This window comes from Sphaerodactylus townsendi, linkage group LG12, assembly GCF_021028975.2.
Source record: "Sphaerodactylus townsendi isolate TG3544 linkage group LG12, MPM_Stown_v2.3, whole genome shotgun sequence".
In the NCBI taxonomy this organism is placed as follows: Eukaryota; Metazoa; Chordata; class Lepidosauria; order Squamata; family Sphaerodactylidae; genus Sphaerodactylus; species Sphaerodactylus townsendi.
Window position 1 is genome coordinate 32,180,690 of NC_059436.1, and position 25,597 is coordinate 32,206,286.

Below are 25,597 nucleotides of genomic sequence, written 5' to 3' on the forward strand. Positions count from 1 at the left end.
ATCTCTTCTATGCATCTTTCATTTTAGCTGAATGCTGTATGCTGAATGGAGGGTGTGAAATAGTGAGATTGCCTTGCAAATAATTTCTAAATTGTACTAAAAGTTTATTCAAAGGGCATTATTCGGCATTTGGAAAAGTGACCATTATTGTTTCTTTTTGGACATCTCTCCATTCATATTGCTGTATCCTCCTCCACCCGCCCACCAAATAATTTCTCATGAGATGAAAGCTATGGTTGTCATGGTCTGAACATTTCTTGGCTTGATGGGATGCAAGAAAGTTTGCTGAATGCTTGATAGCTCTTGATACACTAGATTAGGGGGCCTGCATTCCTTGTAGATTAGTGTAACTATGACTGCTGGGAGCAGAACTGTGCCAAAAACTAGACTTATATAGATTGCCAGGTGCCAGTCCAGAGATACACACTTTGGGAGGATGCAGTCAATGGGATTAGACAGCAGCAAAGCAAAGTGCACATTCCACCAAATAGTATTTCATAGCTTTTGCCATAAATGTAGGGAGAGAGGCTGAGATACCTGGCCCTGCCTTTTCTAGGGAAACTTGCGGTTACAGACAGTGGCAGTGATTCGCAAACCCAATTATTTAGTTTTGCAAGACTCCAGTCAGTGTCATTGCATGGTGGTTCCTTTGGAAGATCTGGCAATTGCATTCAAGTGGATCATCATTCCTAGAAAAGACAAAGGTATCTTCCCTCCCTTGGGTTCTTAGTGGGTAACCATCCCTGCAAAATAAATGCCGTATTGATATGATACTTTAGCCTCTATGACTGCCACAACTTGGGGAAGTCAGACATGTCAGCGTTGGTTTCCTGTCTGTGAACAAGGGAATGGTGGTATAATCCTGAGGAAATCTGGTCTAATAAAAGGGCTTTAGGACTTGGATCTGGGAAACCTGCTAGGAATTGAAGGCCCACATTTGTCATAGATCTTAACCATGTCACATGTACCCAGCATCAGATCTGTATAATGGTGAGCTACCTCACAAGATGACTGTGAGAATGCATAATATGAAGACTAAAATTTGCTGGTAGATATGAATATTAATTAACCATAATCTGTTTCCCCCCCCAAAGGTATGAACTGTGATGTGGAAATTGACGAATGTATATCAGACCCTTGCTGGAATGGTGGCACTTGCAATGACCACATTGGGCTCTTCACTTGCTCTTGTATGCCTGGCTTTGAAGGGGTCCAGTGTGAAATGGATATCAATGAATGCCAGAGCCAGCCTTGCCTCAATGGAGGCATGTGCCATGACCTGGTCAACAGGTGAGACAGAGGATGCTGAACAGGAGTCTGCCTGAACCATTTTCTCTGTTCATGTAACACATGAAAATATCCTTTCTTTTCAAATAGAGATCCTATATGAAGTTATTTTTTAAAAAAAAATAACTAGCACAGCCTCATAGTAACAATTTCCAATCCCCAGCTGCATTTAGAAAGCCTAGAGCCGTGATGGCGAACCTATGGCGCCCCAGATGTTCATGGACTACAATTCTAATTGGCCATGCTGGCAGGGGCTGATGGGAATTGTAGTCCACAAACATCTGGGGTGCCATAGGTTCGCCACCATGGGCCTAGAGGTTCAAGATGCAGCTGCCAGCCATTCTTACACTGTGCTTGGACTAAGACCTCACTAGAATGATAATTTAATAGGTATAAGCCATTTTGGGAATCAATCATTTTTGATTAAAAATGGGATAGAATATAATTAATAATTGGGGTGCTGTGTGGTTTCCGCGCTGTATGGTCATGTTCTAGCAGCATTCTCTCCTGACCTTTCACCTGCATCTGTGGCTGGCATCTTCAGATGGCGAAACGTCAGGAGAGAATGCTGCTAGAACATGGCCATACAGCCCGGAAACCACACAGCACCCCAGTGATTCTGGCCATGAAAGCCTTCGACAATACACAATTAATAATTCTTGAGAAACTGAAATGTGAAATAATCAAGCACGTGATGAACTGAAATCGACTCCATGAGGGAGTAGTGGGGGTGAGAGAGGCAATGGCCTATCTGACAATAACTTGTAACTCTGTTCTGCTCTTCCCTCTAGTTATTTCTGCGATTGCCACAACACTGGCTTTGAAGGGGAGCATTGTGAGCTGGATATTTTGGAATGCGCCTCCCAACCATGCCAGAATGGTGCAACCTGTCTTGAAGGAGTTGGACGCTACAGCTGTGATTGCTGGTCAGGTGAGTGAAATTGGTTCATGTAACTCAATCCTGTCCACTCCGACAGTGGTTCCCCAGGATCTCAAGCAGAGAAACACCTTTTCCAACTATCTATTGCCAGAGTTTCTTTTGTTGGAGACACTAGGAATTGAATAAGAGACCTTCTGCATGCTCAGCCACTAAGCCAAGTCTTCCTTTTCTAGGTTCTATCTTTTCATGAAGAAAAATGAACATGTTGTTAACCACTTCTGGGACTTTATAGCACACTAAACTGTTTTCCTGAAGGCCCTTGATATATGAGGAATTTGTGATTGGTGACCTTCAGACTTTGCAAAAATTTCCCAGAATGTATTGTAAGCATAGGTTCAGTTCACCATTTCTGCATCTCCCCAGAAATTGTGAAACTATCAGACAAAGGGCAGTCTTATACACTGGTCCTGAGTGCTCAACTCTTAAAAGGTAGAATCCCTTCCATGATCTTAGCAGAGCTCAGTTATGACTACCAGTTTGTGCTGCCTGTCCCACGAAGCCTCCAAGGAGTTTTAATTGATATAACAGTCATTCCCTCTCTTCAAAGAAACCAGGGCCGTTTCCGCACGACCCATTTATGACGGCCTGGGGGCGCCAAAAAAGGCGCCCCCAGGCCGCCGTTCGCACAGGCGCCGCTGCTGCAACGCAGCAGCGGCGACCTGACTCTTCTTCCCTCCCCCCAGGGCGGCGTCAAGCCGCCCTAAACAACAACCCTTTAAAGGGTTGTTGTTGGGGAGGGAGCGTCTTCCCTGCGGTTAAGTGCGTAGCAGCGCGGGAAGACGCTGTCTCAGTCTCCGCCCCACTCACGGTGTCCTCCTCGCACCATTAAGCCTCCCACTCCAGGCGTCGAGGGCCCGCCAACACTGTCCGACGCCCGCAGGCTTAATGCAGGAGGTATGGCGCTAAGGCAGTTGCGGCATTACAGCGATGCAGAGGCGGCTCCATCGCGGGAGCATGCCGCGTCTACCAGCCTCGCTTAAGCCCGTTAGCGATGCTTGCATCGCGAGCAGGCTTCCATACTTGGCGTAAGGGGGTGGTAAACGTCAGGCGAAACGCCCAGGGAATTATAGTTGCAGCCCTTGGGACAGGGAGAGGAAACAGGGAGGGGAAAGGAGGGCACAAAGAGACCCAGGTGGAGTAAAACAGGTAACAGCTTTATCGATTACCACTTTTGGATCATTGGCACTACATGAGCCACAGATTCAAGCACTGGGTGATCTACCTGTTCACCAGTGAAACCCTTTCTCCATCATGCTTGCTGGGGAAACCTAGAATGACAAGCTTCTACTCCCTTGCTACCTGGGAGTGGAAACAGATGAGTCCCAAGAAATCTTAAGAAGATCTCACCTATGTATAAACACACAACTGTCCTCATAGCTTTTCCTTTTCTTTACTGTCCTACAAGAGTAGAGAAAGGATTAAAGTGTACTGGCTGGGGGAGATTCTGCTTTAGCTAGCTATGGGAAAGCTGACAATGGTAGGTTAGAAGTATAGTGTGTTAGAAGTAGTGTGCAAGTAAGCACCGTATAAGCACCATATTCAGCTTGGTAATCTGTTCTTTGTCCAGTTGAGTGACCTTTGACACCAGAGAGGCTCCCACCTCCTCCTGGCTGGTGTTAGGATTTTAACTGTTGCCATCTAACTCATAACATGATGAATGAGCACATGCTTCCTCTGCCTAGGGGTCCTCTTGCCCAAATAACTCCTGTTTTCTGTCAGCAGGGTATGTGGGGAAGCACTGTGAAGAAGATGTGGATGAGTGTACCATGGAGCCCTGCTTCAATGGTGGCCAGTGCTATGAAAAATCCAACCAAAGCTACTATGGGGAACTTATGGACTTTCCAGCTCAGTTCAGCTACCAAGAAGCTGCTGGATTCATCTGCAGATGTCAGCCGGGCTTTGCTGGTAAGTGCTGTGGTGCCATGAAGAGAATGTTTTTGTTCTTAGCATTCCAGAGGAGATTCTTAACAAGAGGGAACAGCAAAGGGAATGGTTGTAAGTGAGGTGACACAGAGCGACACAATTGATCAGACCACCAAAATTGGCTCATGGAGCAAGGAATAAGGCTTCATTTTTTAATCTGTTTTTGACCCCCCCAAAGGAGGTATCTGCACCGTTAACATTGATGAATGTGAATCCCAACCGTGCCAGAATGGAGGGAGCTGTATGGATCTGGTGAACAGCTATAGGTGTCAATGCGTGCCTGGTTACTCAGGTAAGGGAGAAAAATTTTATGTGGGGGTAACAAGAGTCTGGATCCTTGCCAAATGGACAACCATTGTGGCATGATAATTATGGAGCTGCCTAATATGGATAATTATGGGGTTGTCTACCATTTTGTTTTTAATTTCCAACTAGATGTAAAAATAAATTTCTCAGTGTGTTTTCGAATGTAGATTTTGAATGGGGAAGATGTTCTATTTTGTATCTAAGATTGTTTAAGGGATCTTTTGTACCACTGGGGTGTAGCTACTGTAGCCAAAATAAGAAAGAATCTGGTGGCACCTTAAAAGCTAACACCTTTTGTAGAATAAGCTTTCTGGTTCATCAAAGCTTATGCCACAATACCTTCATTAGACTTTTTAAGTTTCCAGAAGACTAATTTTTACACAGCACGGTCTTGGTTCCATGTGTTCTTAAACCAGTTCTATTTGTTCTAAATAGTCCCTGCTATGGAGTGCACATCCTCTCCCTCTACATAAGTGTCAAACTCGCGCCCCTCCAGATGTTATGGACTACAGTTCCCATAATCCCCTGCCAGCATCATAGCATCTGGAGGGCTGCGAGTTTGACACCTGTTCTCTAAAGCTTCATTTTTGCACAAGATAAATGGTTTTCTGTGGGCCTTGCAAAGAGACTATCTACCATGCATAGAACTAATCCACAGAATCCAAACTTAAATCACGGTGATGTTAGTGGTCTTTATCCTTGGCTGTGCTTGGGGAGAGGCTGCAGTTAAGTGGGAGAACATCGGCTTGAACTGCAGAAGGTCACAGGTTCCGTTCCTGGCATTTCCAGTTAAAAGGATCAGGAGTTGAAAGATCACTACCTGAGACCCATTGTCGCCAGTCTCAGTAGATAATACCAATCTTAATGGATCAAAAATCTGACTCAGTATAAGGTGGAGTCATGTGTTCAAACTATAGGAAGATACAAAGACTTAAATCATCATGTGATTCTCATTCCAGATGTGGAGGCATTGCTGTCTCTACCACATTCTGCAATGCAAATACTGGAGCACCTCTAACATGGATATATACACTAAGATGTAGTTACAATTATGCTTCTATGTGTTGTGCTGTTATCCTTCCATGGCTGAACGCATGCAACCACCTTATATACCAAGTCAGCCTGTTTGTCAGTTAAGGACAGAATCATCTACTGTGACTGGCAGCAGCTCTCCAGAGTCTTAACATGTGGGTCTTTCTCATCCCCTCTAGATCTTTTAAATTGGAGATGCTTGGGATTGAACATGGACCTTCTCCAAGCAAAGCAGATGCTATACCACTAAGCCACTGCCCGAAGTACTCAAAGCAGAGGAGAGGTCATTGCTGAATAGCAGAGCCTCTGCCAGAATCAATCCCTGGCATCGCCAGTTTAAAAGATGGGATACTAGGTAATGTGCAAGACCTGTACCAGAGACCTGGAGAGCCACTGCCAGTCTGGGGTCTGCAACCTACGGCTCTCCAGATGTTCATGGACTACAATTCCCATCAGCTCTGGGGCTAATGGGGATTGTAGTCCATGAACATCTGGAGAATACCAAGGGCCAGCTCAAATGAGCTGTAGTCCTGATGATTCATTATAAGGCAGCTTCATGTGTTTTGAGAGGAAAGATGTAGCTGCGATGCTGTGACTAACATTCACTAGCTAAGGCCATTAAGTATCCACAGTTCTGCCTTGTTTTCTGATGTGAAGCTAGGGCTTTTTTGGGGGGGGGCTAAAATTTTAAAGAGCTCTAATCTCTGTCCTGCAATTTTCCTTTAGTTTTTTTTTTAATTTTTGTCATTCAGTTTCTTGGGATCTACTTAGTTCAGAAGTTCCATCCATGCTGGTGAACACCAAATATTATCTAAAGCATTGTTAGGCTGCCATCTTGTGGAAGGAAGAAAAATCTAAAGGTTTGAGGAGCTGCTTTTTTAAGTTTTGAAAAGGCACAAGTAATTCTGTCCTGTTCTGCGAAGTAAGGTTTGAGAGTTGAGGCCTGGAATGTGCAGAATAGCAAGAAATGAAGGAGGAGCCTTTGATCATGTGTAAAGTATCACTTTCCTGAATAATCACTATGTACTCCAAGAAGTAGTCTCTTTAGTGCTGGACTTGTGCTCCTTCTAGAAATCACGTTCTTGAGTTGTTCATAACTGTCTTTTAATCTCATGTGGCCATATGAGAAGAAAGCTGGTTGTGTGGAGATAGGCATGGTATTTTTTTTCTCCAGAAAACTATCCTTTGTCATATATTATTACATGTAACGAACAACTTGTATCCCACATCATACAATGCACATGGTGGCATAAACAAGTACTCCCTCTCCTGAAATTTATCACATTGGAAGCACTTCTTGGTATACAGAACCAATACCTACAGTGGATTCCACACATGCTCGAATATTCCTGGTGTGCTGCATTCTGATTGGCTCTTCCCCCCTCTTCCCCAAGACAATGCTTCTGATTGACAGATCCACAGCAACCGCAGGAAAACCACGCAGGACACACACCCCCTTTTTCTCTAGCTTTGGAAAGGAGCCAGTGCAGTGAGCAGCATGGCAAGCATGTTGTGCTACATAAAGTAAAAACTTTTGACCATACTGGGCAGAGAACTATATCCCATCCACATTTAAAAGTGTGCAGGAAACCACAGCCTGAGGACCCCCCGCCCCCAATTATACCAAATAACATTTGACTGGTCTTTGGGGCTGTCACTATAACTATAAAAATAGTTTGGGCGAAAGGTGATTGGACTTACATCTGGGCCAAAGAATACAGCATCAATAATGCCTTCTATTCAAACAGAATGCACAAGTGAGCATACTGTGGTGTTTTAGTAAAAGTTGTGCTCCCTGCCAGAAACTGGTACCCTTGAAAGATGGCAGCACAGGACTTTTAAAGCTTCACATCCTTGACCAGTGCCCTGTCCCTCTGTTGCCTCTAAGATTGCCCCCCAAGGATTTGTGGTCATCAAAAAGTGGAAAGTTGGTGGTAGTTTGTTAATATTAAATTAGTGCAAAAGTTCTCAGGGTATGATTGAAGGACCATCTCAAAGCTGAGCTGAGAACATAAAATAAGCAAAAGAGGTATTATGTAAGAAGATCCAAAAAGGAGTCCTGAATAATCCCTTCATTGTGGTTTTGCTGCTTCAAGAGTTAAGCAGGGGAGCTGTGGTGGATCTTTCTCCACAACATAGTTTTGATCAAAGCTATTCTTCCATATAGCTTTGCCTTTTGTTCTACTGGGACACGAGAAGCCAGTATCTGTACTTGTTGGCCTTCTTGAAGCCTTTTGCCTTGTGTGGGGCTGTGGGAAACTTTTGCTTGAGGCCTAGCTGAGCAGGTGGGGGGAGCTGCATTTTGCCTCTCTGCAAACTCAGTAAGAAGCATGAGAGTTTGTGGAGGAGTGAAGCTGACAGGGAAATAATAGCAATTAATCTCTCCTGCTTTGTCAGTTAATCCCAGTCTGGTCCTGCTGTGTAAACAGCTTATTACTTCATATTAGGATCACAGAGCAAATTAGCTTCCCATAACATTCATGTTACACATTTCAGTGGCAGTTATACTTTGCCTTAAGCGGGGTTTTCAAAGATCACCTGTGATGAAAAGCACCCTGCCATTCTGATCTGGGCAGGATCCTTCCCCTTTGAAGCCCTCAGTGGTCTCAGGAATTCAGGGAAGGGCTTGAGTCAGCAGAAGTCTCAGTTGCTTGTCTGTTATTGGGTAAGCTCTGCTTGTCCCGGGAAGCCGATTATTACCATGTTTGACAGCAAAAGCAACAATATCTGAGAAAAACTGTAAGTATAGAGCAAGTAAAGTATAGAGGCCTGGAAGGAAAGCTGCACCAAACCAAATATGGTGCAAACAATGTAAAAATAGACCTTGTAAAAATAGGCTGCAGTTACCTTCTTACAATATTATTTTTATAATTTCTTCTCCTGCACTTTGTGGCTTGGCTCATATACTTGAGTCATTGGGTGCTGACTCTTTGCTTGTTTATGGCATGACATGGTTTGAATTGCTCTTGCTAGCCTTTGGGATTCTGCAGGTAGGTTACCCATACTGCATATGGCTAGCTTTAGGTTCCTTCCTGTGGGACCAAATGTGCTCTTGAGATGCGCACAAAGCATACAAGAGCTGTCGAAGGGAAAGGGAGGAAGTTGGCTAGGGCTTCAGGGATGGGTGACAAGTACCAGTCTTGAAAGGATGTCCAGGGAAAGCAGTGCTGAAGAGGAAAACGACCAGCAAAAGAAAGAACCCACATGCAAGTAGAGGGGCACGCACGGATCCAGAACACACAATGAATGACTGATATTTGTACCCCAAAATTGGTCCTGAGACAATATGAGGCAAGCTGGCAGAACAGCCACAGAGAATTAATTGCTTTTCTGGGGTTCTAACAGAAAGATAGGGGAGGCTTGGTAAATCATCAGGACCCAGCCTGGATTATTCTCTGGAATACTGATTGATTGCTGGGAGGGGTTCAGCCAGACAAACCTTAAGGCCAAGGGAACAGTTCAGCGGCCAACCACCTTCCTGCCCAGGCATGATGCACAGGAGGGGTCCCAAAACCCTCTGAGAAGCACCAGTGATCCTACCTATGTACACAGTGATCGGGATAAGAGTGAGAGCCCCATCAATAGAGACTCTCAAAGCAGATTACAGGTTTTGGCACCCCCCCCCATGAGTCTGAAGTCAGTTTATAAATAGCATCCCCCCCTTATATCCCACATAGGTGGGGTACAGGCTATCAGGGAAACTGTGGGGCTGCAAAAGTTCATGGAGGCTGGTGACTGATGCTCCAGCAAGCAATGACCTTTTAATTCTCAGATGCTTGAAATGGCCACAGGAAAGGTGGTACAACTGATATTGAGCAGGTGGGTGTAGCTGTACAAGTAGCTTGACTTTTGGTGCTGCTGCTGCTGCTGCTTGGGTTTTCCAGCCAGGAGGGTTGATGGATGCCTCTAAAGATAGACAGGAGGCTTCCATCAGCAAACAGGATCTGCAAGCAGGCAGTTCGACATTTGGTGGTGACTGGTTTGGGTACCTGCAGGCCTTGAAAAAGGTTTAGGTACCTGCAGGCCTTGAAAAAGAGACTGGAGAGATTAGCAGGAGGCATGCAACGCAACCGAAGCCAGGTGTCACAGACATGAGAGGAAAGCATTTAGAGCTGAGATCCTGTCAGTTTCCTCTTGGAGTCAAAAGGACAGCATTGGCAAAGCTCAATTAAAAGGGTCAAAGTTGCTTTGGTGCTGCTAAGTTTGGGATGACGCAGGCTTTCGGCTATAGGCAACAAACTCTGAAAATGTGGTGGAAAAAAACTGCGACAAAAAAGATTTTCCCCGGGGATGGGGGAAATGCAGCAGTAGACAGGGAACACTCAGGGCTGTCAGAGGGGTGAGTGTTGGCACATCACCATAACAAAAATAGGTGCTGATTAGCTGGGCGTCCCTTAGGTAAGTGGCTGACCCCTTCAAAAAATAAAAGTAAAAGACAGAAAATTAAAAAGCTTTTTAAAAAAGATATTTGTTGTAAGATGACACAAAAAGGTGAGGCCAGAATCACAATAGCTTAGGTTCAAATTGTGGCAGAAGGCTTGTGCCAAAAACAACTGTTCCTCTGTGCATGCAAAGAAATGTAGAATTCTACCTTTCTTTCCAGTCACATTAAGGCTGAGGAGTCTGGGTATGCAAATTAAGTATCTTTGTGAGATGTCGAAGGCTTTCACGGCCGGAATCACTTGGGTGCTGTGTGGTTTCCGGGCTGTATGGCCGTGTTCTAGCAGCATTCTCTCCTGACGTTTCGCCTGCATCTGTGGCTTTCGGCATCTTTCAGAAGAGATCTGATGTTCAGGAAAGCAAGTGGATATATACCTATCTGGTGGAGTGTTCAGGGTGGGTGGAGAAACATTGTCTGTCAGAGTAACAAAGAAGGCAACCAAGGTCCAATAGTTGAGGGCATCTTGGGAAAGAAACAAAAGGCCAGGATACTTCTATTCAGATGCGCCCACCAGTGACCTTGCTATCTCCATTGTTACTCCCATGCTATAGTCTTCATTGTTACTCATACTTCTATTCAGATGCCCTCAACTATTGACCTGGTTGCCTTCTTTGTTACTCACAGACAATGTTTCTCCACCCACCCTGGACACTCCAACAGATATATATACTCCACTTGCTTTCCCAACATCAGATTCTCTGAAGATGCCAGCCACAGATGCAGGCGAAACGTCAGGAGAGAATGCTGCTATAACAAGGCCATACAGCCCGGAAACCACACAGCACCCAAAATCTTTGTGAGAATTTGAAAATAGCCCAAAGCAAAACAAAAACATATAAAATAGGGTGTTTTTTTTTAAAACAGTGGCCTTTCCCCATTCTAAAATGTTATTTGCTTTTACTTAAAGGCTGAAATGGAAAAAAAACATTAAAAACATACAAAAAAGTTTTAAAGCAAAACGCAATGTAATAGAGAAGGAAAAAATTCAGAGGGAAAAGCCTTCCAGATAGGGGTTGCACATATTGGGCAGACGTAAGTGTTGTTTACACAGAACAAAGGAATAACACACACACACACACACATAAAGAGAGAAATATAGAAATGGTATGGTGTGGTCACCATTTGCTGGAGCGGTTATGTTTCGTACCAATCTTTAAATTCCCATTCCTGTCACAATCCACCTTTCATGCAAAATATCTTTTTCATCCACATTTCCTGTGGCTAGCACCATGAGCTATAGTCTCCTATAGAGCTAGGCAGACCCTCCTTACCTGTCAAATCTAGGACTACCTTCTTAGCTATGCAGCATTCATACGTAATTCCTTCTCTTTCATTGATCTTTGTATATTCCAAGCTAGTCAATTTATTGTTGTCCCAAAGAGTTCATGTTTTATTTATGACTTACATACAATCAAAATGGGAAAAGCCGTGTCTATTTCCTGCACAGCTAAAACACTTCATTAAATGTTTTACCTCTAAGGTAATGCCTTTGTACTTATGTGCTTGCTTTAGCTACTAGGCATTTTTTTCTAGGGCATTTCCATAGTGGAAGAATACTGCCATTGAAGGAACAGGGAGAAGGGAAAGCGAGAGCAACAGAAAAAGACATTTTACAAAGGGTTTTCCTCCCCAGCCCAAGTATCCAATGAGAACATTTTTTTTAAAAAAAAATCTATAATAGTGACTGTATGTTCTGCCACTTGAATGATGTTTGCTCTACAGCAGTCTTTTTAATTACTATTCCTTTGGGTTGATCTTGCTGATAATGAACTCAAACTTTTACAGAACATAAAAACATACACCCCGCTCTTTCCATTAATTTTCCTGGGTGGAAGGATTTTCCAAATACACTGCCTTTGACTGAAGAGGCTCTCTCATGTAGCCGTTGTGCCACATGGTTACTTTTACATTTCACCATGAATATTATTTTCCTACTTTGCAGTATTACTGAAGGAGGGGATACGAAGAGGAAATTTCTTGCAAAAAGTTGTAATTGGTATATGGAGGCTTGACTTGGCAGGGGTTTCTGTGTCAACTTCTTCCTAAAAGGAATATTTTGAACAAGGAATTTGAGACTCTGCGTAGGTCCAAAGGCTGAGTTTTCTTCCTGATTTTGTGATGAGGGAACTGAGGCACTGAATATTTTCCCTTTCCCGTGAGAGAGAGGGGGATGGAGCTGGTCATTCACTCTACTGCATTCTTCTAGAATTTTTAATCTATTCTCAATGTGAATGTGTCTCCATTAGAGGGATCACAGACTGGGGACTTTGGCTGCAGAGTGCAGAACTCCCAATTGCACCAGGGCATTCCCTGTGCCAACAGAGGGGCAACTTCGGCATGCAAAAACAGCCTGGGTGAACAGAGGCTATGAGGGCTCTCTACAGTCCCAAATGCTTCTTCAGTGAGTCAGTTTTCTCATGGGTCAACTTACTTTGATGCATTGGGTCTTACTTTGGTTAGTGAGATATTGAGCCCAGGTGAACTGTTGCTCCTAAGCAGCAGTTCCCTTTTTGGAGGTTTCTGTAAAATTCTAAGGCATTCTACAGTTTCTGCCTGGCTGGCAGAAACGAAAGTTATTTTGTCCATGAGGAAATCAAAGTTTTCTGGTTGCAGCCTAACTCTTGTCCCTCAATTTCTGCTAGCTTGTCTCCTGCTAGGATGCAGAATATATATAAAAGAATTGATTGATTTTCTGGGGTTCCAACAATAAAATATGAAAAGCTCAATGAGTCACCAAGACCCAAGATGATGCCCGGACTGTTCTCTTGAATACCAATCGATTGCTGGGGCGGGTATAGAAAGGGCAAGCAGTGGTCTGCATGGAGCCCTGGTTCAATCACCACAGGGTGATACAATGGAGATTACATACCCTAATTTTCCAATCAGGCACGCCTTAGGGCCAAGGAAAACATTCAGCTGCCAGTCTTCTTCCTGCACAAGCCTGACACACAAGGTGGATTTCAGTACTCTCTGAGAGGCATCCATTTTGTGGGGAACAAGGTCTTGCTCTTATGCCAGTCTTTGGCCCCTGTGCCTTCGTGCCGCCCCTTAGCAGGAGGAGGGGCCCAGCTTCTTACTCTTCCTGCCTGTCGTTCTCCTGCAAGAGGATGATCTTGTTCATCCCTCCTGTTTGGTGGAAATGAGGACAGGGCCTGCCTGAAGAGAGGAGGGGTACAGGAATGATAAACAGCTCTCTCACACACCCATTCTCCTCCCCCCTTCCCGGAGGTAGTCGGCAAGCATTCTTGTTGTCAGCAGTGATAGGAGCCAGCTGGGGAGGTTTAGAGCTGAGATGGATTAGATCTTGCTACAGTCAAGCTTGCTTTATATTGGCTGGCTTCGTCTCCAATCCCCTTTTGCCTGCCTGGCACCCAAGCAAGCAGCACATACACACATTCTGCCGCTCCATTCCAGCTGAGCACTGACCCCTTCTTTTCGTCCTGTCATCATCACCAATGCCTGCAGGGGAGCAGCTATGAACTCCATGCTCGTTGGCATCCTTATGGGTGGAATGTATCTTCTAGCAGGTAATGACAGAAGCTGCAGAGGCAAGGAGTTGTACCTTAGCTATCTGAACGTGTGTGGGGATTCTTGGGGGCTGTATAAACAGAGAGGAGGAGGTATTTGGAGAAGAATTCCTTGCAGAGAAACCTGTCTGGGTCAGCCTACTAAGGATCAGTGCCTTTCTTGCTTAACAGAAGTTTTGCTCTCTAATTCTGCAGTGAGTGTGTCCGTGCCGGCTGTGCCTGGAGCAGCATAGTGATGTTTCAGGGCTGGGGTTCTGGCGCTCAAGTGCATTTTTGCCTCCATGTGATGCTTCTCATACCAGCTCCAGGATAACTCTTTTCTCCCTCAGTGAGCGGGACCTGTCGAAACTGGTCAAACCACTGGGTCTCAAAGAAGCAGAAGTTTGTCTCTGATGTTCCTGAGACTCATGTGCTGGAGCTCGTCAAAAGAAAACAATATGAGAGGGAGGAGTTTGCAGTCTATCACCACAGAAGTTGCTGTGGCGATGCAAACCTTGTGTAGTTGCTAATTTTCTGGTTTACATCTTGCAAATGACAGTGGGAATTCTAATTAGCAGCGTTCAGGGCAGTTCACTGGAAGTGCGTGCACTGTTAAGAGTAAAATTCCAGGTGGTTCAAAGGGTTTTGGGCGAGTGGGCTGGACCAGTGAAGTCAGAGGTGTCCCAACTCTGGTGCTTCAGATGTTCATGGACGACAATTCCCATCAGCCCCTGCTGGCATGGCCAATCCTCTCTCTAACAGAAGTCAGTCCCCTCAGCTCACAGAAATAGAGCTGTAGACACACTAGAACATAAATCCCCAATGTGGTATTCATGGAGCCATGTCATCTACAGATGGGTTTGCCAGTGCCCATTTGTTCCTTTCTCCAAACATCTCTTCTCTGAAGCAAATATTCAGTATTGACTCTCCTCCAGCTCAGTGGAGCAGAAGGTATCACTTTTGCGTCTGCAGGAGCACCCAATTCATCAACGGCTGCCTCCCGTGGCTACCCTTTTGTGTTGTCCACTCCCATTTCTCAAAATTCTACAAATGCCAGTAGATTCGCCACAGTTCCACCTGAACAAAGTTAGGACACATAGTTAAGAGCTGAATGGTACCTTCAAGTTTACAGCCACAAGGGTGGCTGGCTTTGGGGTGATTAATTTGATAGTGGAATGAATAACTAATTGTTTAGCCATGAATAGTTTTCTAATAACATCTTCTGCCAAGTAGCAAAGTAGATTCCCTTTGGAAACAATCAGATGTTGGTAGTAATCGTTGCATGCCTGCTACAATTCAGGCATCTGGCAATTTGCATCTGTGATAAATTTATTTGCTTCTTCAGAAACTCATAAATTACACAAGTTACCCTTTAGCTTTAAGATCTGTGGGTGTTTCCACAGGCACTAGGAAGGGAGCATACATTCTTGAAAAGGCCAAGAGTGCAGCATTTCTACGCAGACAGCACTATACTCTGCTGTTAATAGGCTGTTCTAAACAGGATTACTTTTTCCCTGGCTTCCTTTCCAAACCAGGCTTTTGAACAATCTATGCCTCCCACAGGAAGGAGTGCAGATTATTTGTTGGCATGTACCAGCCTACATCAGTCTTGTGGGCTGAAACAGCCTAAAGCAATTTTTTGTTATTTCCGGAAAAAGAGAGGGCTCTGCCTGCTTTTGCATAGTCATTTACCATAAAGACTGCCTTCCCACCCCACACTGAAGCATCTGAAAAATGAAATTGCTTAGAGCCGTTGAAGAAAATGTTCAGTGCTGTAATTCAGTTTCCTTTCATATTCCTTGTACTGAAGATCAATGTTTGAACAATGAAATATGTTGCTCTCTCCATTTATACATACCTCAGTTCATGTGTCCATAGTAGTTGTGTGGAATGTGGATGCGTGCATGTCAGAGACACCTTTGTGCCCGTGGCACTTCCCCTTAGCAACGTGATGCAATCCTGTTCCATCTTCTGCCCCATTTTCTTGCTTTTAAAATGTTTTGCATTTTTAAATTAAAAAGAATCTTGGACTATCCCCCTCAGGGGGACAGCAGAGAAATCTGCTTGGCTGTATGGGAATGGCAAATAACTAGCAATCACTCCGCATCTTGATCCACTTTTGCTCTGTTTTCACATTGTTTCATCAACAAAATGTTCAGTAGAGGTTTGGATGCTTAATGGCTGAGCAGCATCCTAAATATTTGTTTGCTGTCATAAGAATTTGTTCGCTGTCCTAATAATTCATCTTGCTACACGACACTGAACTATGTTGTCTTCCGCAGCCTTGGGCACAGAGCTATGAAAAGGTGAAATTTTTTCAAAAGTGATGAAAGCGATTGTAAAAAGAATCCCATCCCATTGATACTAGTATATCTGATTAAAAGGTGATCTATCCAAAACGTACCATACTCATCACCTCCCGCTGTGGGAATATTCATTCTTATGCCTCTCCTTGTGGTCAAAGCTTCTGTAGCAGAACTACAGATGGCACTGAATTGTCATTGCCTGTTTCCCAAGAGCCAATTGCTGGCACTCAATTTGTACTCACTTTATACATTTCCAGAAGAAATTCCACTCAACTAAAGGTAAGAGCAAATTTTCCATACCCATTTTGTGCTATTATTTCTTCACTGGGCTGGTTGTGTTTGAGCATGGTGTAATGCTATTAGCCTGAATAATCCAGACTTTGTTTATCAGTGCAGCTGTCTTGAAAGATTAGTAGGAACGTGTGTTAGAAGTCTGGAGGGGCAATTTACAAGCACTTAAGTCATAATGACACTACTTGCCTTCAGCTTCCCTCCACCTTTTTGGGGTGAACCTAGACAGCAGACTCTTGAGTAACATTGCAGTAAAGCACTCTGTGTAGGATTCCACTGAGATCAACTGTATTTTATTAGCAACTGACTCCCACTAACTTTCCCCTTCCATCTCTATGTACTAGGTGTGGACTGTGCCATAGAGATCAATGAATGTGAAGATCATCCCTGTGAGAATGGAGGTGCCTGTGAAGATGGCATTGCTGACTACATCTGCCATTGCATCCCTGGTCAAGGTGGCATCACTTGGGGTGGGAAGAACTGCTCTGTGGAGCTCACTGGATGTCAGGCCCACCACTGCCAAAATAAGGCCTTGTGTGTCCCTACCTACCAGTCTGAAACCCATGGATACCTGTGCCAGTGCCAGGCTGGTTTCTATGGTCCCACATGCTCCATTTCAACAACCTTCTCCTTCTCCTCAAGCACCTATCTCTTCATTAGCTTGTCAGCAGACAACAGAAGCTCAAGTGACACCTCAAGGGGCGATCTGTGTGCTGTGGCCCTCCGGTTTCGAACTACCCTTCCTGATGCTATCCTCATTCACCGAGGTCACAAAGAAGAGCACCTATTGCTGGAGCTCTCGGGTGGCCTTGTGCGTGTAACACTGATGATGCAGGATGCTGTGTCCTCTCTCACCCTGGAGGCCCCACGGGTGGATGACGGTTTCTGGCATAATGTTGAGGTCCGATTGCAAGGCTCTCTTGAACTCAGGCTGTGGCATGAAGATTGTCATGCAAGCATCTGTTGGCAGAGCTGTCCACTTGCAGAGTCATTCTCAAACTCCTTGCTGTTCTCCTCAGAAATATACATTGGAGGAACTGACGTACAGTTAATGACTAACTCTATGCAGAGTTTCATTGGTTGCCTGGAAGATCTGTACATTGATTCTAAGGTTGTCTTACCGCAGGAGATGATTGGAACGCAATCCTCTGGAGTCCAGCTGGGTTGCGAGAGGACAGATTGGTGCCACACCCAGCCTTGTTCACATGGTGGCCAGTGCATTGACCTTTGGGCAGACTACTACTGTGACTGTTCTCGGCCTTATGAAGGCCACACATGCTCTTTTGGTGAGTAACCAGAGCAGGGGTCTTCAACCTGAGGCTCCCCAGATGTTTATGGATTATAATTCCCATCAGCCCCTGCCAGCATGGTCAATTGGGCATGCTGGCAAGGGCTGATGGGATTTGTAGTCCATGAACATCTGGAGAGCCGCAGGTTGCAGACCGCTGAATTAGAGCATTTGTCAGCCCTTTGAAAGGGTGGGGGGTATGTCAGATTGAAAGCAAAAATCTTTGGGGTCGTGGCTATTAGTCTATGAAAAGGGAGCACCACAATCTCTGCCATTGTTTCAGGGGCTTTCCCTATCAAGACATGCTTGGCCTTGGGAGTAGTACAGGCAATTATATTGGCCTTGAGAGGGGACACTGAGCTTGCCCCTGATTTGTTGGCAGATTCGGTTGACCTCCATAGGTAGAGCAACAGTCATTCCCTTAATGCCCAGGGGGAGGATGAGCAGAGGTTTGGGTGCCTTGACCATGACTTGGAACTGGCATTTATTGCTCTCTATTTCTCCTTCTCCTTCTCCCAGAGTCTCCAACAGTAACTTTCGGACTAGAAAACTCTTTGAGCTTTGCTACCTTTGCAATTAGCAACAGCCCAGGGGCCAATTTTAATCTTTCGTTTTTCATCCGGACTTTGAAGCCCATGGGTTTGGTGTTTCATATTAACAATGGAACTGAAGCTCTCCTTGCAGTTTACCTGATGGATGGGCAGCTCCAGATAGAGGCATCAACTGCTGCTCCCATCAGCATCTCTGGACACCTGGCTGATGGCAGGAGACATTTTGTAATGCTTTCCTTCCATGAAGGTTTTGTTTATGCCAGCCTTTTAAACAGAGGGGAACACCTGGGACCATTGAAAGTCACTCCACTAGCAGCTGGGTCTGAGATTCACGTAGGTGGATTCCTGGATGAAGACAGTATTTCCCTCTGGGGAGGGTATTTTAAAGGTTGTCTTCAGGATATCCGACTCAACCACCACCAGATGCAGTTCTTTGGCCCTGAAGGTGACAGGCCAGAAGAACTTTTTGTGGAACAGAAGACTAATGTTTTCCTGGGATGTATCTCAGATGATACTTGCAAGGTAAGGGAAGCACAAAAGATTGCCTTTGTGTATCTGGGCACCCCTTGTTGAGCTTAAGAATGGGAAAACTGGTCATGCAGGTGAGGCCAGAGGCCATCTAGCCCAATACTGTCTTTCCAACATCAACGCACAAGAGAAACTGATGGATACCCATGCATTTTGTTGATTTCTACCCTGCCTCTGCAAAATCTGCTTGTGGCAGCTATATTTTGTTGCTTGCTCCAGCACCTGGTAATTATTTTCAACACCTACATATTCTGAGCAGTAGCCATTGAATTACCTATCCCTTACAGTGACTAGCTAGTGGCTGACAAATTCCATTAAACAGTGGAGGGGGTGCGTTGTCTTAAACTTGTGGCTAATCAATTGCTTGGGATGACCCCGTGAGTATTTTCTCTTTAATCTTCCTTCTGGCTAGAAAGAGTCTTATTGATGATTCCTTTTGCACATATTTTGTAGAGTTCTGCCATTTGCTGAAAAATAGGTGAGTTCTCAAGGCAAATGGCTAATAGCTACCTGCAAAGTGGAATCTAGGAGAGTTTCTGAAAACTTAGTTTCTTACCCTCCTCTTTTGAATGGCATATGTGGATGAGTGTGAGACAAGACTCAGTTTGCCAGAAAGAAGGACCTTGCAGGTGCTAACATGTGGATGACAAAAAAGAGGTTCAGTGGGAATTGTGGGATCTGTGGTTAATGCTGAGGGGTTCATGGGATTGCCCCGCAGGCTTGTGTGTTACCAGTATTTCCTTGCCGTCTTCTTCCTCCCCATGCGACCAAAGGAGCAGACAGCAGGACTAGCATCACTAATCTTATGAGGTGGAGTATGGATTGTCCTTTGCCTGTATCTAGCATGTGTTCATGGACCCTGTTTTCATGCAGCATTTCACTTCCTATTCTCCCTTTAGATTAACATCTTCTGCAAGAAGGGTGTTTCCTGCATGCTTTGCAATCTATTTTATTGAGATTTTGGCCTTCTGGGACACAGCATCACTGCACAAAGTCTTAAAAGAGCAGCAGTGTCTTAGGAGGTTAAGAGCTCGTGTATCTAATCTGGAGGAACCGGGTTTGATTCCCAGTTCTACCGCCTGAGCTGTGGAGGCTTATCTGGGGAATTCAGATTAACCTGTATACTCCCACACATGCCAGCTGGGTGACCTTGGGCTAGTCACAGCTTCTCAGAGCGCCCTCAGCCCCACCCACCTCACAGGGTGTTTGTTGTGAGGGGGGAAAGGAGGGTTATAAATCCAAACTCCTCCTCCTCCTCCTCCTCCTCCTCCTCCTCCTTCTTCAGGAGTTAGGTAGTGCATTTGATGCCATTCTAAAGCTTGCCACATGAATTCATAAGTCCTGGGGCCTTGCTGTTTTCTCCTCACTGCATTTCTGTCCCTGAGAATCCATTTCTACTGAAGAGGATCTCTGGCAGCTTTACAATCAGAACCATGTACTTTTAGTTTAGAAAGGAGGGAGGCTGTTCTTTGTAGCCAGGCCCTTGCTGTGTGCTTTCCTTGCTACAATTTGGGTTCTAAGAGAGAATGCTAGTTTTGACAGCACTTCTGGTTGTGAGAACAGAGCACCTTTTCCAGATGAGAGTAACTCCTCCTGCCTCTCCTAATAAATTTGCCTCAGACCTTACCCAGTTCAAGGTACTTGATATTCCACAGCCAGTCCCAATAGGCTATGTAGCAGATATAAATGCCAGCAGGTGAGGAGCAAGCAGTCTATAGTGGGTATCCTTCTGCCAGCTCCTGGTGCTCTTATACTGACCCTGCTGCAAGAGAAGCTGACTTGAGTGAGTGCTAGAAGATAGAGAGTAGAAAGAGAAGCCACACACAACAGAAGGCAAGGTGCTACTCAGGGCTAGAGGGGCAAACTGGCATGTGGCTCACCTTTTACCTTCCAATGGAAATGGATGTTCCCCATCTCTCATTGTTTAAATCTACCGATCTTTTGGCCCACAGTACTCAACTGCATTTATTTATTTATCTGTGTACTTATTTCCCGTCCATCATCGAAGTCCCTGGGCGAAGTCATTGCATGTTCCTCTATCTTATCTGTACAGTGAGAAAGTTAGCACCACTTTCTCTAGAAATAATTTCTTATCTTTCAGCCTGAGCCATGTTTCAATGGTGGTCACTGTACTGTCACCTGGAATGACTTTATCTGCAGCTGCACTGCTAACTTCACCGGGAAGAGCTGTGAGGAAAGAGTTTGGTGTGAAAGTGAGCCATGCTCTCAAGCTACAACGTGTGTGGATGTCCCTTCTGGCTATGTCTGTAAGCACTATTCTAGGGATCTGATGATGTTTGGGCTACAGCAAAGCTGATTTTATGAATATGGGGCTGGACAGGATGTGAGGGAATATGACCACCTCCTCTCTCTGCACTTTAATAATTCTATAATCTTCTCTGGCACCATAACTAGTGTAGACAAAAATCCCTGTTCTGTCAATCATAGACTCATAGAGTTGGAAGAGACCACAAGGGACAACAAGTTCAACCCCCTGCCACACGGGCACACACAATCAAAGCACTCCTGACCTGTGATCATCCAGCCTCTGTTTAAAAACCTCCAAAGAAGGAGACTACCACTCTCCAAGGCAGTGAATCCCACTGTCGAACAGCCCTGACAGAAAGTTCTTCCTAATGTTTAAGTGGAATCTCTTTTCCTGCACCTTGAATCCATTACTCCGTGTCTTAGTCTCTGAGGAAGCAGAAAACAAGCTTGCTCCCTCTTCAACATGATATTCCTTCAAATATTTAAACATAGCTATATGTCCCCCCCTTAGCCTTCACTTCTCCAGACTAAACATCACCAACTCCTGGTGGGTTTTCTGGGCTGTGTGGCCGTGGTCTGGTGGATTTTGTTCCTAACGTTTCACCTGCATTTGTGGCTGGCATCTTCAGAGATGTATCACAGAGAAAAGTCTGTTTCTCTGTGATACACCTCTGAAGATGCCAGCCACAGATGCAGGCAAAACGTTAGGAACAAAATCCACCAGACTACGGCCACACAGCCCGGAAAACCCACCAGAACCAGTTGAATCCGGCCGTGAAAGCCTTTGACAATACATCCCCAACTCCCTTTCTTCATAAAGCATAGATTCCAGACCTTTGGTTGCCCTCCTCTGGACAGCTTGTCAATATCCTTCTTAAATTGCGGTGCCCAGAACTGAACACAGCACTCAAGGTGAGATCTGACCAATGCAGAGTAGAATGGTACAATTACTTCCCTCAATCTAGACACTATACTCTTATTGATGCATCCCAGAATTGCGCTGGCTTTCTTGGCTGCCATATCACACTGCTGACTCATGTGGTCTACTAGGACGCCCTGCTCCCTTTCACATGTACTGTTGTCAAGCCAGGTGTCACCCATCCTATATCTGTGCATTTCATTTTTTCTGCCTAAGTGTAGAATCTTATATTTATCTCTGTTGAAATTCATTTTGTTAGTTTTGGCCCAGCTCTCTAATCTGTCCAGATCATTTTGAATCCTACCCCTGTCCTCCAGGGTATTAGGTACTGCTCCTAATTTGGTATCATCTGCATATTTGATTAATATGCCCTCTATTTCATTATCCAAGTCATTGATAAAAATATTGAATAGCACTGAGTCCAGGACTGAACCCTGTGGCACTCCACTACACACTTCTCTCCAGGATTAAAATGAGCCATTGATGAGCACTCTGTGTTCAGCCAGTCAACCAATTACAAATCCATTGAACAGTTGCATTGTCTAGTCCACATTTTTCCAGCTTACTTGCAAGAATATCATGGAGCACATTGTCAAAGGGCCTTACTAAAATCAAGGTATGCTACATCCACAGCATTCCCTTTATCTACCAAGTTTGTCACTCTATCAAAAAAAGAGAGAGATAAGATTAGTCTGGCATGATTTGTTTTTAGGAAACCCATGTTGTTTTTCAGTGGTCACATTAGTACTTACAGACTGTCTTTAATGATCTTCTCTAGAATCTTAGCTCACTTGGGAGTTCTGTAGACATCCAACCTGGTTTCTTTAAACACCTCCTATTTTTTCTCCTCACTAGAATTGTTTGAAATTGTGCTTGAAGATCTCACTTTTAAGAAACCCATCCATCTTGTACTCCCTTAAGAAACTCCCATCCATCTTGTACTCTCTTCTCTGTTAGTATTCTTAACTATGGAATCACACCCAGTAGTTTCTTAAGTTTACTGAAATCAGCTTTTTTTAAAGTCTTGAACTAGATTTGGCATCCCCTTTCCATCGTATAATGAAATCCAGAACATGGTTACTCCCACCTAAGGACCCTGTTACTTCCACCCCATTAAAATAGCTGTTTGTTGCCTTTCTGGACCAAGAAATTGTCTGCAAGGCAAGTGAGGAAATTGTTGGACCTGGTAGTTTTGGCAGAGTTTGACTCCCAACAAATATCTAGATAACTGAAATATCTCATTACTACTATTTATTTTCTTTGTGAAAGTTTGGTCATCTACTCCAGGAAGACATCATCCAACTCTTCAGCCTGGCTTGGGGATCTGTAATAGACCCCCACAATGAGATCACTGTTGTTTTTCTCCCCCTTAATTTTTACCCAGATGCTCTCAACCTGGTAAATGTTAAATACTGATAGTAAACACAAGAGAATGATCAAAGTCCCACTTGCCCAGGAGAAAGATGAGCTTATAAACATTTTAAATAAACTAACATGCTTTAAGGGGCATCTAATCTGAGTTTAGTAGCCTTGTGTTTGGGTCCAGAAATTTATGAGTGGGATAGACCCCTTGGATGGAGAAGATTTATATTCTCAGCAAAGGTAGAAAGCACTGTTTCCACTTAGAAGACCTCCAGAGCTCTTACAGCTAGACCAGGGGTTTGCAACCTGCGGCTCTCCAGATGTTCATGCTGGCAGGGGCTGATCAGATTTGTAGTCCATGAACATCTGGAGAGCTTCAGGCTGCAGACCCCTGGGCTAGACTAAGTCTTAGTTTCCAAGAGGTCTTGTTGCTAACATAGGACTCTGCTACAGTGTGCCCTTGCAACAGACTTATCTGACTGTCACCTTCCTCTTCCTCTCCTCCCAGGTCTGTCCAATGCCACATTTCATGGGCACGATGCAGTTGAATTCACCACCAATGCAACTATAACAAGAGCTCTTCACAGCCTCCGCCTGGACTTTAGAACACGGGATGAAGATGCCGTCTTGCTGCGTGTTGTACAGGAGGTGGATTCTCTCCTGGTGGCTGTCCAGAACTCCTCCCTGCTGGTAGAGATCAGGAGTGGGAATGGCATTGAGGGAGTGAACTTTCTCAGTCAGATGTCCATCTCAGATGGCTCTTGGCACATGCTTGTATTATCTATGGAAGAACCCTCTGCTCTTTCCTCAAGATGGCACCTCTATTTGGATGGATCTATGAACACAACCCTACAGGGCCATGCTGGGAGTCTGGACTTCGTTAAAAATAATGCAGTTATCATTCTAGCTGAAAATTTCACTGGTTGTCTTGGACATGCTGACATTGGGGGTGTTTTTCTGCCTCTGGCTGCCCACAACTCATACCCACAGCCAGAGCAGTTCCTGCAACTGGGCAATAAGGCACCCCTTCTGGGCTGCAAGGGAGCGAACGTGTGTGCCTCTAGCCCGTGCCATCATGCAGGCTCCTGCCAGGATCTGTTCAATGCTTTCCGCTGTGTTTGCACTGCTGGGTGGGAGGGGTTGCTCTGCGAGGCCAATATTGATGACTGCAACTCCAGTCCCTGTATTCACGGGAAGTGTGTAGATGAAGTGGCAGATTTCCAATGCGAGTGTGACAAGGGCTATATTGGGAAGCGCTGTCACATCAATGTTGATGACTGCATTCGACACCAATGCCAGAATGGAGGGACATGTGTGGATGGGGTCTACAGCTATACCTGCACGTGTCCACCACAATACACAGGTCCTCACTGCGAGTAGGTACCCTCTGGAGAGAGGACAGGGCTTCTGTCAGAAGACTCACAGCTTGCTGTTATGTGTTGCATGTGTTTAAGAGTTGATGCGCTTAAGAATGGGAGCTATGAGCTATGTCTTACCCAGGCCACAAACTGCAGGCAAGCCATTCCCCTTTGAGCCCCATCCTGGGGCTCAGGCTGCAAATTTTCCCCAGTGTGCAAGCAGCAAGGTCAGCACCCTGACACTAATCTACAAGCACACATCCAAGAATCATTTTTCTCAGCAGAAAGAAGGATGGAGGAAAAACAGAAGCATGGATTATGGGATGATGACAGGCAATATTAATCTTTGATGCTGTTTTTAGCATCTCACATATTTACCTTTAAGAACAAAATAGCCCCTTCTTACAACTGCATGTACAAAAATTAGGTTCTTATGGCACACACATCCATACCCCAATATGGAGTACTGTATGGTAAATATTTTCCTCCTTTACACTGCAAATAGGGATGGATACTCTTCATCAGCTTTATTAGCCTTTTGCAAGGAGGACAGAAGTAATTTTGAATGCTTAAAAGGTGCTAAATAAACACTACAGTATTAAGCCTGTTGCAAGCAACAGTCTTTTATGGCTTTGTAGAAGCTTGACAAATGGGTAATATGAGAGTGAAGGCACAAAGCAGGAACTCTAGTGAAGCAATTAGATACAGAGAGTCCATCATGACAGGCGGATGTTAATCAGTGCCTTCTGCGATGGCTGAAGCTAAGACTTTATGCTGAACACCACGTAACAGCTAAGCATCTCTCTTTATAATTGGTTCTCTTCTCCCCCTCCCGTCTCTTTTTTGAACTAGGTGGCCATTCCCACCCGAGCACTGTGGCAAGAACTTCACCTGTCTGAATGGTGGCACATGTACAAGTGGGTCTTGGGGAGCCAACTGCACCTGCAAGCCTGGCTATGCTGGCAGAAAGTACGACTAATGTTTCCTGGTACCCACTGCAGGCTCCATAAGTGTTTATGAGCAGCCAGGAGACCTTTGATCTCTTAGCACACCCTGGTTTTGAATGACTAGCTGGCATGGTCCTCAGTGAGTGCATGCACATGCTTAGCTCCTCCCTCAAAGCAGCTCTCACTGCGTTCACATTTTAAGCATGGCCTGTGCACACTTCTCCCAAAACAGTGCTCTCAACAAGTCCAGATAACAATTAGCAGCTGGACCCTTGTAAGAGATGAAATGAAGGGGACCTCACAAGGGCTGGATCCCTCAAGTGGGTACAGGCCAGAATTCATAA

General features: G+C 44.9%; 1 protein-coding gene across 5 annotated transcripts in view; it reads left to right on the forward strand.

Annotated features, from left to right (window-relative positions):
• CRB2 (crumbs cell polarity complex component 2) overlaps positions 1-25,597 on the forward strand; it is a 48,981-nt gene that overhangs the window by 16,772 nt on the left and 6,612 nt on the right. For 3 of the 5 annotated variants that reach the window (XM_048513350.1, XM_048513349.1, XM_048513354.1), the window contains 9 exons: positions 1,095-1,290; positions 2,079-2,218; positions 3,950-4,132; positions 4,329-4,442; positions 16,377-17,318; positions 17,840-18,393; positions 20,501-20,666; positions 23,457-24,324; positions 25,159-25,275. In XM_048513350.1, the coding sequence (XP_048369307.1) occupies positions 1,095-1,290; positions 2,079-2,218; positions 3,950-4,132; positions 4,329-4,442; positions 16,377-17,318; positions 17,840-18,393; positions 20,501-20,666; positions 23,457-24,324; positions 25,159-25,275 (3,280 nt within the window). The remainder of the gene's footprint in view (positions 1-1,094; positions 1,291-2,078; positions 2,219-3,949; positions 4,133-4,328; positions 4,443-16,376; positions 17,319-17,839; positions 18,394-20,500; positions 20,667-23,456; positions 24,325-25,158; positions 25,276-25,597) is intronic. The other 2 variants (XM_048513353.1, XM_048513351.1) reach the window with 1 other exon arrangement.